We start from the raw sequence: 14,892 nt of genomic DNA, 5'->3' as shown, positions 1-14,892 counted from the left end.
ACCTGAGACTGAGAAACTCCCTGGGACTGAGAAACTCACTGAAGCAGAGCAACTCCTTGAATCAGAGAAACTTCAGGAATTAGAACCTCTGCCTGTAGAAGAACAAACTCATGCATCTCCAGCTACAGAAAAGCCTCAAGCAGCTGGTCAACCCCCGGTAAGGCAGCAGCAAGTCCCTCCTGTTCAGCCCCAACCAAAATCACCACCTAAACCAGGGGTGGTTATTCATCCAGGTCAGCCTTCAGGTCAGATGACTGCAGCATCACAGAAGTCTCCTGAGCCAGATAAATCTGTCCTGGACTCATCAGCTGAGGCGTTTTCAGGCTTCATTTCTGGCTTCAAGATGTTCTCTGGACCAACTGCTCAATCCAAGCCTGCTACTAGCAGCTTTTTCTCAGCCCCGCAGTCATCATTCTTCAAGCCATCTCCTAGCCCTGCACCCCAAGCCCAACAAAAGACCTCCTTCTTCAACCTTCCCACCAGCCTCCCAACAGAGTCCCTAAAAGGTGACCTCTTTGGCATGTTCAAAGGGCCAGAGCCACCTAAACAGGCAGAGACAAAGGCATCTCCAACAACCAAACCTCACTCTGGTGCGCAAGTAAAGAAAAGGGGTCCCAATGACATAACTGTGCCAGCTGTTGGTGTCCAAGATCCTGCTAAAGCACCTGTTGAAAAGACTGTAATATCCAAATCCGATGTTGACGACAAAACGAAACCAGAATCTGTGGGACAAGCTGCTGAAACTGACCATGACCGAAGCATCGGAGATGAGTTTAAAACATCATCTGAAACAAAAGCTGACACTTCAGAGCCTTCTGTACCTAATGATGGTGTTTTATCTGTTGAGGCTGAACAAAAACCAGAGTCAGAGGTGCCTAAAACAATTTTAGAAGTTACGCAAGACTTAAGTAAGACTACTAAATGTGTAGCTGCAGAGGACACTGAAAAGTCCACTGGAGAAGATGTTACTTCCACACTTGAAACTGACACATTGCTCACTGTTGCACCAGACAAAGAGAGCCATGCTCCTGATGTAACTGTGGATGGAAAAGATGTTTTACCCCAGATAGATGTAATCCAGGAGGAGCCTGGGTTGATTACCAGTGACCCTGAGGGGAATGACATGGTCAAAGCCCTCCTACCATCAGAAAGCCCTAAAGAAGCTCCTTCTACAGGCAAACCGCTATCAGATCCTGAGTGTCCTCCTGCTAAGTCCATATTTCAGATTCCCAGCTTGTCTGGACCTTCATTTGGTTTCATGTCTGGGGCTGCTGACAGTGGTAAACCTTTTGGGTCCCTCTTCTCCTCTCCTCCCACTGTTCGCAAAACAACTCAAGCTCCGCAGGCAGAAAGTGGAGGCTTCCTGTCGGGCTTCAAGACTTTCTCAGCCAGCCTCTTCCAAGAGGAGAAACCAGCTGCAGGGAAGGAGGACCCGTCAGCTGCCGCAGTGCTTGGAAAAAACCTAGGCCTCCCGTGGCAGACACCTGAGGTGCCCAAGCCAGAGTCTCCACCCTCTATTGTACCTCAGCCCAAAGCAAAAGATGTTGAACCTTCTGAGGCTGAAGCCAATGATGACCCCAGAAGAACTGAACTTGACCAGTCTGAGCAGGATTCAGATGAAACGGAGGGTGCAGATAGCAGTGGCAGCGATGAGCCAAGTGAGGTGTCTCTAGAAAAATCTCAGAGTTCAGATATGTCCAAAGCTAGTCAGAAGGTAACTAAGCAGGCATCAGCAGATATTGTAGAGGATGGAACCTTATCAGTCAGTTCAGTCAAACGCAAGGTACAGTTCTCCTTGCCTGAGACAGACGAGTCAAAACCCAGTCAGGTCAGTAAAGACGAGAAGTCCCTCTCTGAACCCCTCACCCCAGCAGATTCCAGAACAGGACCACAACAGGACAAGCAATCCAAACAGGATCTTGAGAAAAGGCCAGTAGCAGCATAATAAATGGTATTTTCGAAACCATTTATAATGCATGGATATTTTTTACACCCAAAAGGTAGAAATCCAACCCTATGTAGTCCCCCAGAAGAAACCTCAACCATTTGAAACTGTCATTGTTCTGTTGTGTTTGTGTTTTAATGTTTGAGTTTCCTCCTTGTAAAATATACTGTATCACCTTTCTCATTTAAAATCTTACAGTATATGTGAACAAACAGAAAAGTCATAAGCTTTCTTTGACTTGTTATTGGATCAGTTATATCACTGATATAAAAGTAAAATGCCCTTTTCAAAATCTCAACCCGTGTGGTGCCAAATATCAGGAGTTCAAGCTTTATTGAAATTTTATTGCTTTTTGGTACAAGTATAATGAATTATGCTGTAAGGGAAGCACAAATACTAAATAAAATCAAAAATCAAAAGTTGAAAGCAGATTTGTTCCCAATGAAAACAAAAAGATAAAAGCCTTTTTTGCTCCTTTATGAACACTGTTTGTGGACCCATTAATAGTGATGGAACTGTGTTGCTGAAAGAAACTGACACTGTTTATTTATTAGCATTTAAAATGTGAACTCACAGCCCTGGTCGATGAATTACATCTTGGACAGAAAGCAAATTTGTATACATAAATTAAGCAGAGAGATTTATATAAAGCATGAGAGTGACAAAGAGAGTGCTATATCCTGCATTAAAAAAGAACAGCAAAGCAAATTGCCCCTGACCAACAGAAGTAAATTATTTGAGAATGGAAGTGGCCCATGCATAAGCACAGATTGTGCTTCATGTAATCTTGTTTCGCCCGACAGAATAACAAGCAAGAATTGCAGCTTAATTTTTGCACATCCAAACATATATAACGCAATGTTCCCAGTCAAATTGAGGGAAATCTGTACTCTAAGAAATGTGTAAATCTGTGGCCTTGCTGAAAACAAGATGTTGATGCAGTGGTTGTTCATACAGCTGTAGGCATTGTGCTGTGCCCCTACAGTATATTTATGTTTATTAAACTGTGCTCCCATGTGAATGATGATGCTTATAATGAAGAAAATGCTGACTCCACTGTAAAGGAGCAAAAAAGATCAATACCCTAGTGACCAGTAGATCCCCAGTTTTTCTGCGATTGAGGCTCTGTTTGCAAACATGCATTAAAAAATAAAATAAATACAAGCATGTGTGATGAAACTGACCTGACGTTAAAGAGCAAAATTGATTTAAATAGTGGCCTTCATCTGTGGAATAAGGGACAGAGAGCAATGCCAGGTCAGGGGAAATCGCCCGGTTGTTCCTCGGGGTCGTGACCCTTGTTGGTGTCTCCCCCTGCAGCCCGGTGGACAGTAGCCGTTTCGGCTCCTCGGGGAACCTTAGCCAGGCCAGCACCCAGCTCAGCTCCGAGCTGGAGGAGCGCCGCGATGCGGACTCCTACCACTCCTACCACAGCTCCAGCAGCTACCCACCCGCTGACGAACACGGCGCCTCCTGGGAGGGGGAGGAAGAGGACGAGCCAGAGAAGGGAACCCCTGGAGACACCCCCCAGACTGGCCCGGCCCAGTCCCCAGAACCCCCGGATAACAAACCAGACAAATTCCGCAGGTGTGTGTGTGCGTGCGTGCGTGCATGCGTGCGTTTAGACATCAGCCGTGGACTAAAATCTGCTGGTTTTTATTTGCTGTATTCCATATATGTGCTGTATGCAGCAACAGAAATTTAAGGTGGTGTTGATTTTCTAAATCTTGTTCTGTTTTCTTTTTATGAAGATGGCAGGTGACTGTGTGGGTTGTTAAGGGTACATTGTAAAGATGGCAGTATTATTTTTATACTGTGGTGGTTTCATAGCCTAAAATAGGACAGTGGGTTGTGTTATACAGCACCACGGCCTCAGGATTTTGATGAGATGTGCATATGTATACATCTCATTCCTTTCACCTTCTGCCTTCTTTCTCTCTTTCTCACTGTCTCAGTTTCCTGGATGGTGGACCTCCACCCTTTTCGCCGTCCAGATTGAGGTGGCTGAAGGCCATCAACAAAGTCCGGGGTCAGCTGCAGGAGGTAGGGAGATCCCTGCTCCATGTTAATCACCGTCCCTTTTCATATCCATCTCTCAACATCTTTCCTCTCCCTTTCATCCTCTCCAAAAGTTGGTTGGTTGAGTTTCACTGGTTGAGTGCCCTTGTGGTATTCATGAAAGGATGTCTTTCCAGGTTGGTAATCCCAAATCTTTAATCTGAACAGATTTGTTCGGAATAATAACACTTTCTCACACCAGTTTTATGACACACAATTCTCCAATCCTCTTGTTTGCTGGGTACACTGAGCATGAGAATAAATCCTGTTGTGTTTTCTGAAAAGGAGAAATATGCTGTTTCTCTCAATGACAGAGTGACCTGTGACTGGATTGGCTTTTTGCCATGTGAATGCGATTTGATTATTGAAAGGACAGCTGGTATTCAATACATTGCGATTCATGGACATATTTGTGCACATATTTGAAAAAAAAAGTTCCAGAAAGGTGTGGGTTTCTTGTTTGGTAGGTTTTTTGTATGTTTTCTTTTGCGTGGGATGAATGTCAATGCATGATGTGAGGAGGAGGAGGAGGACAAATCAGTTCTGACTGCTCTTGAATCATGCTTTTCATGTTCTGATATCTCATTGTGTGAATAAAGGGGAATCTTCACAATCAAATGGAGGAGGGTAATGAAAACACCATAATGAAAGATCAAAATAAAACTTTGACATTTTACTAGTAGAGGGGGTAAAATGTGAAATGCTGCAAAATCTTTTCTGTTGAATTTCCAGTAGTTAGTCACTCAGTGTGTTAAACAGTATGCACGTGATTCAGTTTAACCTTCAATTGTTGTGACAAGTCTGTTTGCCACTTTGGTGACGAAACTCATTGATTAACTCCCACAAGTTTACATTTGTGCATGAAATGATTTCCTTGTCCATAACTTAGCACTCTGATGCTAACTTGGTTTTATTATATGTACAGGAGTATATACTACATGAACTGTTAAAGTTCCAATATTGTTCTAAAGTGATAAAGTTATGTGTTGCTCTATGTTCTAACATACACTCAGTGACCACTTTGTAAGGTAGACCTTTACACCAGCTTGTTCATGCAAATATTAACTAAATGCATAAAAGCATGCAGACATGGTGAAGAGATTCAGCTGTTTTTCAGACCAAATGTCAGAATGGGGAAGAAATGTGACTTTGATTATAGAATGATCTCCTGGGATCTCCTGGGATTTTCAAGCACAGCTGTCTCTGGATGAGAAACTCAGTTTCAAAGATCAGTCTGGCGATTTATTTTTAGATTATCAATATCGGACTCTGTGGCCCACTGTTTGAACAAAACCTCACAATGATATCCCCCCCTCATAAAAATCAATACCTGTGGCACTTGTATACATATGGCAGACAGTTGCTACGGCGACAGGACAGAATGGCTGTCCAATTAGCCTGGTTACATACTTCACTCATCTGCCTCAACAAATGAAAGCACTGTTCTTTCCAGTCTGATTTCTCTACTCTCCTGCTGCCTGATTAGCTGAAGTCACTCCCTGCAGGTTGCAGATGCCTCATCTCTCACTCATTTGTGGTTCCACATGTTGCAATATGGACTTGGAACTGAGGAGTTTTCCTTTGGTCAATTCATGCATTGTAGGCCCACTCTACTCTAGGTCTTGTGCGTAGCTTCAGTTAAAATCTTGAGTGAGATATTACCGCTGGTCTCTGAAAGGTCATTGAGGTTGCAGTGAGTAGAGCCGTTGTGTCTAGTGGCTTTTCACACACAGGTTATGGGTTGCTGTCTACCACAAAATAGGGTCCACCAGATAAATGTAAGTGCCTCTCCATAGTACTGTTGCTGTAGTAGATGAAGAACACTTACCGCCAAAGCACGGAGGTTTAAAAGCACCATTAGTTGGCAGCCAGTAGTGGGCAGGAGTGAGCAGCATCGTTGCCTGGCGGTTCATGCCCAGCTGGCAAACAGGAAACAGCTGCATGTTCTAGAATGGGCGGTATGACGGAAGAATTGGGGGGTTCTGCCTCGGGAAACAAAAGCCATGGCAATTAGCGGTGCATTTCAGAAAGGGGCCTGACGGCTCGTGCTTTCGTTGACTTTCCTCAGTTGCGCGGGGTTCAACTTGATTCACCTCACCTTTGCTGTTACGAGTGGATTCCTCAGAATTGGACTTCACTGTGATCTAATCTATGAGTGAACCAGTTTTGGTGTGTACAGCCAATTAGTTCATTTAGCTAGGGTAATTGGTAGCAACAGACACAGGACCGGAATTGCCCACCCCTGCCCTGAGAGAGCCCACTGATCTGCTCATCTCAAAACAAGGTGACCAATTCTGTCTCTAATTACCCTGGCTGAATTAATTAATTTTCACCGTAAATTAGACCACAATGAGATGCTTTGAAAAAGGTCTTCCTCTTTCATTCATGTATCATGATATGTAGCTAAAATATAAATTACTAAATGATTGGGCTAATTCAGTCATAAAGAACATTGAATCCAGGAGCTGATTCGGATGCTCCTGTCTTAAAAGCAGCCACCAGTTCAGGGCCATGAAACCACTTCAGGAGTGTTAACTGCATTCAGCTGCTTTAATTCATCAGTTAAGTTCTGAGTAACCGTGAATGCCAGCGTGCTCCATGCCTCTCCAATGGAACAGGTGAACGGCGCTGATATAGGGGGAGGTGTAGTGCGAAAAGTACAAGCACCAGGTGTGATTTACTGGCGCCGTGACAGTTGTCGAGGCTTGGTGTTCTCTGGGAAATCGAAATCTTGAAGGGCTGCAGTTTGTCATTCGTTGGAAGGCGATTCTCTTCTTGTGTTTTTCTTTTCATATCATTGTAAGCCCTCTTATATCGGTTTAGGCTGGCAGTTTTATTCTTATCCTAATTGGTATCTTCAGCTGGACCTGGAGAGAAGCCTTTCCCCCCCTCTTTTTCTTTAAATCTAAAATGGTCAGTTGTCCCTTCGACAAATTGCATAGCATAGCAACCAACTCCTATTACTATGGAAACGCTAATCTTGCAAAGGCTCATGATTAAGGTGGTATTACCATAGGTGATTTTCTGAAAATAGATCTGACTTAAAGACATTTTTTGCAGCTGTGAAGCTAATCTTGTGAGACTTAATTTAGAAAAAAAAATAATAACATAAGTTCCTGTAAAAACACTGCCAATGCAGTTTTATTTCTTTGGTTTTGTGTTTTTATTTTATTTTATTTCAGTTTCATGTTTGTGTGAGTCAGACAAGTCCTGTTAATCTCATATTGGCGAGTCAGGGGAGTTAACTGTAGTCAAGTATTTTCATCGTACAATTAAAGCAGTTGATTATACAGTTATCACATCATCTGATCATGATCACATGATCTGATTTCTCACATAGACTTTCATTGCTTTGCCCTGTGGCTGTCCAAGGCTGGGTTTGAGACACCTTGCTCTATGTGAATCCCAGCATTCATGACTTCCCTAACCAGACTTGGGTTTTTGGATTCAAATACTTTTCTGTGCTCGATTCATATTGCCTGCTGCAATTGAGCTTACAAAGACCAGAAGGCAGGGTTAGCACTTTTTGAGAGTATTTCATGCTGTACAATTTCTGTTTCCATTACACAAGACAAGCTCAGTACAGCATGGAAAAGTATATCAATCCATGTATTTGACCCTGGTCTGTCCCTAACATCTTGTTTGTGTCAAACCGATAAAAATTAATTAAGAAAGTAAAAGTGTGTTTGATAATTTTGTTAAAAAAACATTCCTGTCTGTTGAAGCATGGAATAGCATGTTTATACTTCGATACAGAGGGGAAAAATAAAGCAAGAAGCCAGGTGTTCTGTATGCCTGTGCAATCACTGGTTGTTGTGGCAACCGTGAATATCTTGACCCACTGTCCAATTAGAATCGTTCTTGTGAGTGAGAATGGTGCTTTAAGCAGTACTAAGCAGAAGAAAAAATGGAAAGCTTAATGGTTATAACTGACCTCGTGCGTCTGTTTTCTGTATTCTCTGAGGGAAGAGAGAAATGAAAGCGGAGGGGAATAATCTCTCCCAGCATTCCTTGTCTTATTGTGGCTCGACGCAGTCTGCAATAGACGGGCACAGAAATCACAACGATATCTCCGAAAAACAGTGCTGACTTTGGGTTTTGTCAAGTGCATCGACTTTATTTGTGAGCTGTTGAAGTGGTTTCTTTATATCACGGACGCATTCCGAAGGCCATCTGAGCCAATGCCAGAACCGGAAGCCAAGATTGGAGTCCACATTTTGTATGTAAACTTGAATATGTGGCAGCATATATAGACACGGGTGGCTATGACTGCAGCTGGAAGACTGCCAGTTTGAGTTGTTGGTGGAATTGAGTCCTTGTACGTGACATCTTGAATTTCTTTATCTGCTATCATGCAGTATATTAGAACAATGAAACTACTCGCTTATGTATAGGTCTCTGGAAAAGGGTGCCTGATCAGAAAAGGGATTATGCAACATTGGCTTGGATTGATTAATGACAAAGGTCAGCCTTTTCCCTTCACAAATGCATTATGGCTCCTTCAGTGATAACACAAATTAACTACTGTCAATCAATAAACCTGCAATGGCAATGGCGCTGAATACACAGGCTGTGCAACAGTACAAAATATGAATATTATCTGGAGAGTGGAGAAGTCCTAGCTCAAAAATATAATCACATAATCATCAGCTGACAACAGGCTCTGAAGAGATATCCCACCTCTCTAAAATTCAACATTATTTTTGTATAAAGTTTTATTGTCCCACAGTCGCACTATGCGTTTTTTTTGCTTAGTCTGACTCAGTCAGAAGCTTCAGTGACTTGCAGTGTGACTCTCCTGTTGCCACTGCTGAATTTTTAACAGGTCGGTCGAGATTCTGTATCCAACCTATGCCCCTGCTGTTGCCCCCCTGGCTAATCCTCTGTAAAACTATTTTCAAACAGGATGAATGGAGCTTCCCTCTTCTCGACTGCAGCCTCCCCCTGCCCCCCCCCCCCCCCCCCCGTTACATGCCGCAATTGAAGAAAAGGGTGTGCAGCTACAGGCATTAGCATGCTTCATTAGCCCCACACAGGAGAGACTGGCTAAGTGCAGTGATTCATAAGTTGATGGCGATTGGGGAGGCTTTAAACATTATATGCTGCGTTTCCTTCAGTTGCTCTCTCCACTCATGCAGAGCCCCCTTCCACAGGAGAGTCTCGGTCCTGACCTCTACCACACCTGTTTTAAATATACATGCTTTGTTGTGTCACAACGCACGATTGGTCAAAGGATTTTACGGTATGTGTGTCTTTGTGTTCATATTTCCTTGTGTGCACCTGTGTGTGTGTGCGCATTTCTGTGTGTGCGTATGTGCGTGTGTGTATGTGTGTGTGTGTGTGTGTGTGTGGGACAGAGGGAAATGACAAATATATTGAATGTCTAAGTGGTGTTGGTGTTGTTGTTGTTGTTGAACGTTGTACATGTATTGCAGCCATTCTGACTATTCTTTGATCCGTAACAGTAGTTGCTTGTTTCCTTCTGCTGGTTTTGGGTTTTTGCTGCCATTTTACAGCATTTGAGATCATTTTAGCTGAGCATCCTATAATTTGCTGCACTTCTTTATACGTTTTCTCCAAACTTTTTAATCAAATGGCCCATTCTACTTAGCAATTCAGACGGAAATACAACAATGTGTGAAACATTTGCTTCCCTTCTTCCTTAATAAAGGACAATTAATGACACCTGTTTTTTCACAGAGTTAATGAATTCTCTAATTAAACTCCACACTGCTATCATTTTGAACACGCCCCTTTCAATGAATGAATTACATCTACAAGCAAAATATGCAGAAAGATCTTATTAATCTTATTAATAACAGTGATTCATCAGGTTACTGATGTTGTACTGCTATTTTCTTGAACACAACTGTATGTCAGACAGGGTAACCCCCTTGAATGCTGCCCAAGACGCAGCAACATGTCTGGTAGACTGGCACTTCACCACCCCTGGAGGGGGGCGGCTAGCATTTGCGTTGGTAACCTCCAGAATCCAATGTGATAGCCGCTGTTTAGACAGGGCTACACCCCGGTTCTTACTGCCATAGCAGATAAAGAACTGGCCTGTCTGCCTCAAAGCAAAGGGAACAAGCAGGGCAAAGGGGGTTCCTCCGCTCATCTTCCTCATTCTGGAAGGACGGTGGATGGAAATCCTCTAGTTATATGAAATGGTTGGTTAGGCCACAGGGTGACCCTAGATCTGCCTGGGCTCCATCTGAGGCGCATTGGGCTCTCTGAGAGAGCATGGATTTCACGCACTCTCTTAGTTCTTGTAATGGCCAGGAGAAATGCAGTCTTCAATGACTGCCGCTTAAGCTCAGACCCAGGCAAGGGTTCACATAGAGGTGAGCAGAGAGCCTCAAGCACCAAGGGTAAATCCCAAGGGAGGGTTTGGAGGGGCAGACCCTTTGTGCCCCTTTTAGAAATTGACTAATGAGGTTGTGTGCTCCAGGCGAGTGACCATTTATGGAAAGATGCTGGGCGGAAATAGCAGCTACATAGACTTTCAATGTAGATGCTGACTTGCCTTCATCAAGGAGGTGCTGAGGAGCACTATTGGAACCTCACAGTGTACGGGATCCACAGCCTGGTTCACGGACCAAATGGAAACCCTTTCCAGCGGCATGCATACAGCAACCTGGAAGAAGGGGCTCTGGCATGCAATATTGTTCTCACCACTGATTGGTCACAGTCTAACAGCATGGGTTCAGGCCCTGTAGTGGCACACCTATAGCTGTAGATGGTCCGGGTCCGGATGCCAGACCTGACCCTCCATCTGACAGAGTAGGTCCCGTCCTGAGGGGAACTGCTATAGTGGTTCCACTAGGAGTCCTACCGACATTGAGAACCATGGCCTGGCTGGCCACTGTAGGGCTACTAGAAGGACCCTGTGGTGGCTCTGGTGGATTCTGTACAGTGTCTGCAGAATCAGCATGAATGGAGGGAATGCATACAGGCACTCGTCTGGCCACTGATGTGCAAGGGTGTCCTGCCCCAATGGACTGGTCTCCTCCACTCGAGGGAACCACATTGGACAGTGTGACGTCTGAGCTGAGGCAAAGAAGCCCATATTTGCTTTTCCAAACTGGCACCAAATCGCCTCAACCACCTCCAGGTTGAGTCACCACTCTCCCGGGGAAAGCTCTTGTCATGAAAGATGATTGGCTGCCTGGTTGTGCAGACGAGGGAGGTGCTCCGCCCTCAAAGAGGCTAGATGGGGATGGCCCCACGTCAGTAGCTGTTGGGAGAGATCCAGGGATCACTTGGACCTGGGGCCCCCCTGGTGGTTTATGTGGAAAACTGTTGACATGTTGTCAGAGCTGAGAAGAACATGCTTGCTCTCTGGGACTAGCGGGAAGTGTTGTAGAGCTGAAAATGCAGACTGGACCCCTATATCCCCCTGATGCCTCAGTGATTCCAAACGACTCCCCATGCAGTCAGGGAGGCATCCGTTGTCACCACCTCCCGGCAGGAGGGGATGGAACTCACGAGCACACCAGCCACAAATACTCTCTCCATGGTTACAGAGTACTGAGGCATTGTTTTGTCCTGTTCTTCTTGGGGTTGAGTTGGAGGCCACGGACCAGACTTGCAGTCGTCGTAGTGCGAGGCCAAGCGGGGCCAGAGCTGAGGCATGACTGCCTCTGCCGGTCATCCGGGGGTAACTAGCGAACATTTACCCTGCAAAGCTGTCAATAACCCACAACTTGCTGAGCAACAGGAAGTCCTGTTTATCTCACTTTAATGAAGATTTCTCCTCTCCGTCTCACGCTTAGATGCTGTGAGGCTAATGTCTCAGCTGGACTTTATTCCTCCACTGGCTGAGTTAATGTTCTCCCTTTTTTTCCCTCTCTGCTCCTCTCCTACTGCTACCCTTTTCTCTAACTTGCTATGGAGTAATGTCCAGCGGTGAATGTGAAAATAGAAGCTGTCTAAGTCTGGATAAAAATGCACCTGCTGAGCATATGACTCACATAAATGATGAATGGAAGAGGATAAACCATATAATGATTAAAATAATAAATGAGAAATGCTGGCCCCTTATTCCAGTTTGAGAGGGTAGAATTCAGAGGTTCTGTTTTTGTGTAAAAAGAGCTCCCTCTACTACTCTGCTGGAACCGTATCAGTTTTATTGTATTTTGGTGGGGTTTTAATCAGAGCGAGTGAATAAATACACAGATTGCATGAACTGCATTTTTGTGCAATATGTTATCATGGTTTCACGCTGACCGTTGTCTACCACAATTTTTAACATCCCCATGGTCTTCTCATATGGGGGCCATTTTGTTTGCCAAGACATACAGGAGGTAGTTGTTCTACAATTTGGCGAGAAAGGCCTGAGATATGGAGGACCTGTGGCATGGTTTGTGCTTATTTCCTCAGAAGGATTCAGTGTCCTATGAGATGGCTTGTTTTTCATGCCTGTCATGCACCAAGGGTCAAATAGGGTCACAAAACACCTATCTGTGATCAGAAAACTAATGCCCTGGGAGTTTTATTCCTCAAACTTGCCTTTAATTATTAGTCCTTTTCTTGACATTTTTTGGTGTGCACCCAACGGTGTCTCTTTCTATTCTGCTTTCTTTTCTTCTTTTTGTATTTCCCCTCTCTCTTTCTTTTATGTTTCTTTCATTATTTATATTTTCTCTGCCACACTTCAGGTGATGGCACAGTGGATTGGACCTTTTGAGTCTCTCGCCTTGAGTCTGAGGAAAAGAAACCAGGAAAGAAGGAAGAAGAATTTCTCATATGTCCTGTGCAGCTACAGGCAGTTAACACAATTTCTTTCTTTTTTGGAGAGCTCTTCTCATTTGTATTTGATTGTATCAGACTGAGAGAAAGCAGAGGGTAACGGCCAGAGAAGTAGCCGCAGCCTTGGCAGGGGGGAGCTTGCCAGGATGTGCCTTTCTTTGACTACAAAATTATTGTACATGTCGGTTTAGTTATAATTGTGAATTGTTTTGGAAAATTGCCAAAGTGCTTGGGGAAAGGGCCTTGCTGTGCTTGCCAAATGCGGCCAAATTTAATGGCCGTGTCTTTTTACGATGACCTGTATTTTTAAATGTCGTACACATCAGCCAAGTGCTTTTCTCATTTTTTTGTGTTGAGAAGAAAGAGGATAGAGTAAGTGGGGAAAGCATAAGGGAGAGCTGGTGAAAAGAGGGATTTTCTTTTCTTTTCGGGGGGGGGGGGGGGTATATAAAGCATATGAACTGTGAACTTGCTTCCCCTTTTCTGCTCACTTATCTCTCTAATGAGGGTTGCAAGGGTGGAAATCGACCTGTAATTGATTTATGATGCCTTAACAGGCGAGGTGTGTGTGTATGTGTGTGTGTGTGTGTGCGTGTGCATGTGTTTGCGGGTGCATATTTGAGTGTGTGTGTGTGTGTGTGTGTGTGTGTGTGTGTGTGTGTGCATGTATAGTATGTGTGTGTCTGTGCGTGGTTGTGTGTGTGTGTGCAGCAGATGCAGGGCTCCATGCTGTTCTCCTGTCAGAGATAAACAGCTGTGTGTTCGGAGCGTGTTATTAAAGGGTGCACCCGTCCTTCGTACCATTTGTACCGTATTCATGCCTTGTCCTCTCTGTAATTACTGACGCTCGCGTTTGAATGGATATCTAGCTCATAGAATACGCTGTGGACAGACACAGATTAAAGCCACCAAAAAACGAAGGGTGGGGGGGTAGGCAGGCTACATTGATCATATATCAATGGGTTTTAAAAAGGATTCATGCCATGCCAGAGGCTATTCAAACTCAGCAAATGGTTGGTGAAGCACTAAAGCTCTGCTTTGATATCACAACTTTAATGTACCTGTTCTGAATGTCTGCTCTATTTAAAGACTCACTGCCTGGTTTCTTTTTTTTTTTTTTCTTTTTTTCTTTACCTGCATTTTTGTATGTTTATGTCGCCTTATTTTAAAACTTGGCTGTTCTCATTTCTGGTGTAACCAGTCACAGTGTTGCATTCTGTCAAACAACAGTTCTACTTTTAGATAGTGGCATAGTTAGAGCACCGTACTGCGATTGGGGGATTTTGAGGGTGCTGATTGTGGTCAGTAATAGGGACCTGGTACCAGTGATGGTACTCGACAGAGGCGAGGAATGCATCCTGACAAGGCCACGCTGTGTGTCCTGGGAGTCCTAGGACCACCCAGAAATTGGTCTGAAATTGCCCCCATGCAAAACTGAGCCCCCTGAGACTAGAACTCTGGTCTCCCTGCTAGAAAAGCTGTGTGAATGTACAGTAGGGTGGCTGCAGCAGAGTTTTGGGCGCAGCAGTGCCACATGGATTTATTTAAATGAATTGAAATGTACTGAAACATGCACAATTGTGCCTTTAACTGCTCTCATAAAGGGAAATAAATTGTCTTTCAATTATCTGCTCTTGTCATACTCCACTGTGTGCCAGACCACTCAAAGTTGTTATGTCTAGATCTGACCTGTGAGTGACTGCATTTGTGTGTGTGTGTGTGTGTGTGTGTGTGTGTGTGTGTGTGTGTTTATGCATGTCTGAGCGTTGGAGTGCATGTGTGCTTGTGTGTGCGTATGCATGTGCTTTGTCTGTGGGTTTGCATGTGTGGATGTGTGTGTGGGTGTGTGTTCATGAGAGAGAGGTCTTTTATCAGTAATACTCAGCTAGAATGGGTGGAGAGACAGCAGAAGATAGCAGCAGAGAGAAGGAAAGAGAGAGAAACTCAGAGTGAGAAAGGGAGTGAGAACTCAAGAGTGTGTGTGAGAGAGAAAAACAGAGAGAGGAAGAAAGAGAGAAGTCTGCCTCTTGACAGTTTCAGTTCAGCTGTGCTCCACAATCAACACTCAGTCTTCATCACGAGAAAGAGCGAGGGAGAGAGTGAGTGAGGGAAAGAAAGAGAGAGAGAGAGGGAGAGAG

At 44.3% G+C, this 14,892-nt stretch overlaps 1 protein-coding gene across 1 annotated transcript in view; it reads left to right on the top strand.

Annotated features, from left to right (window-relative positions):
• Positions 1 to 14,892, top strand: part of LOC133140358 (protein unc-13 homolog B-like) — a 150,389-nt gene that overhangs the window by 71,072 nt on the left and 64,425 nt on the right. Inside the window, exons 9-10 of the mRNA XM_061260257.1 lie at positions 3,266 to 3,532; positions 3,901 to 3,988. Coding sequence (XP_061116241.1) covers positions 3,266 to 3,532; positions 3,901 to 3,988 — 355 coding nt within the window. The remainder of the gene's footprint in view (positions 1 to 3,265; positions 3,533 to 3,900; positions 3,989 to 14,892) is intronic.

This window comes from Conger conger, chromosome 11, assembly GCF_963514075.1.
Source record: "Conger conger chromosome 11, fConCon1.1, whole genome shotgun sequence".
Lineage (NCBI taxonomy): Eukaryota > Metazoa > Chordata > Actinopteri > Anguilliformes > Congridae > Conger > Conger conger.
This window is presented reverse-complemented; position numbering and strand designations above follow the sequence as displayed.